This window comes from Oxyura jamaicensis, unplaced genomic scaffold (assembly GCF_011077185.1).
Source record: "Oxyura jamaicensis isolate SHBP4307 breed ruddy duck unplaced genomic scaffold, BPBGC_Ojam_1.0 oxyUn_random_OJ69698, whole genome shotgun sequence".
Classification (NCBI taxonomy): Eukaryota; Metazoa; Chordata; class Aves; order Anseriformes; family Anatidae; genus Oxyura; species Oxyura jamaicensis.
Window position 1 is genome coordinate 1 of NW_023309537.1, and position 1367 is coordinate 1367.

The 1367-nt window shown below is 67.7% G+C and overlaps 1 protein-coding gene across 1 annotated transcript; it reads left to right on the forward strand.

Moving 5' to 3' along the window:
• Positions 1–6: 6 nt before the first annotated feature.
• On the forward strand, positions 7–1158 carry LOC118159331 (cadherin EGF LAG seven-pass G-type receptor 2-like). The gene is made up of 2 exons (XM_035313928.1): positions 7–213; positions 447–1158. Exons 1-2 carry the CDS (start codon positions 48–50, stop codon positions 590–592), a joined length of 312 nt encoding a protein of 103 aa, XP_035169819.1. The 5' UTR covers positions 7–47; the 3' UTR covers positions 593–1158.
• Positions 1159–1367: the final 209 nt, after the last annotated feature.

The window sequence follows — 1367 nt, forward strand, 5'->3', positions numbered from 1 at the left end:
GGGGGGACCGGGCATGGCAGTGACGGGCGGTGCCACAGGGTGTGCGCATGGGCGAGACGGCGGCCAGCGCGGTGGCACTGGCGGTGGCCCCGGCGGCGCGGGTGAACGTGGAGGTGGGCTGCGCCCTGCCCGACCCCTGCGACTCGGGGCCATGCCCCCCCCACAGCTACTGCAGCGACGACTGGGACAGCTTCTCCTGCAGCTGCCACCCGGGTGAGACCCCCCGAGGCCACTGTCCCCTCCCATCGCTGTCACCTCTCCAAGCACAGCCACCCTCTGGGCGCTGCCGTCCGTGGTGTGGCCACTCCCAAGCACAGTCCCCAAGGCACTGCCACCCCCTGTCACTGTCCCCGGGCACTGTCACCCCCTTGTCACATCTGCCTTTGGCACTGCCACCTCCAAGGCACAGTCCCCAACTGTGCCCGTCCTCGTGCCCGGTGCCGCAGGCTACTTCGGTGACAGCTGCGTCAGCGCCTGCGCCCTCGACCCCTGCGAGCACCGGGGTGCCTGCGTGCGCAGAGCCGGTGCCACCCACGGCTACGTCTGCGAGTGTCCCCAGGGCTACTTCGGGCCATACTGCGAGCACAAGTGAGTGGCGGGGAGGGACGGGGCACGTGCGAGTGTGACAGACGCCCATTCGGGTGCCCGTCACACTCGTGCGTGCCCCATCCCTCTTGCTGGGTAGGGGTGGGTGTGCGAGGACGTGCTGGGGACAGGAGGGGCACGGTGGCCGTGCAAGGGACGTGGTGGCGGGGCAAGTGGCAGGATGGGCATGGAAGGGGATGGTGGCCATGCAAGGACCGTGGTGGCCTTGCACATGACAGAGTGGGCACGACAGGGGCAAGCTGCGGCGTAAGGGCGCAGTTTGCACAGCAGGAGCACAAAAGCCATGCAAGAGCCACGGTGGCCATCATGTCCCCACCATGTCCCGTGTAGGGCCACAGTGGCACTTGGGGGACATTCAAAGGGTAAGGTGGCCACACAGGCGGCAGGGTGGGTGTGAGGAGGGCACAGTGGCTGTGCAAGGAGCCCAGTGGCCATGCACAATACGTGTGCCATGCCGTGCTGCTGTGCCGTGCTGTGCTGTGCCACACTGTGCCGTGCTGTGCCATGCTGTGCCATGCCGTGCCGTGCCACACCATGCCGTGCTGTGCCATGCCGTGCCATGCCATGCCATGCCGTGCCATGCTGTGCTGTGCCATGCTGTGCCATGCCGTGCTGTGCCGTGCTGTGCCATGCTGTGCCATGCTGTGCTGTGCCATGCTGTGCCACACCATGCCGTGCTGTGCCATGCTGTGCCATGCCGTGCCATGCCGTGCCGTGCCGTGCTGTGCCATGCTGTGCCGTGCCGCCCACGTAGGGTGGAC

Coding starts and splice junctions, on each gene's coding strand:
- LOC118159331 (XM_035313928.1), top strand. CDS start 48: ATGGGCGAGACGGCGGCCAGCGCGGTGGCACTGGCGGTGGCCCCGGCG. Junction 214..446: donor CTCCTGCAGCTGCCACCCGG/GTGAGACCCCCC, acceptor CCGGTGCCGCAG/GCTACTTCGGTGACAGCTGC.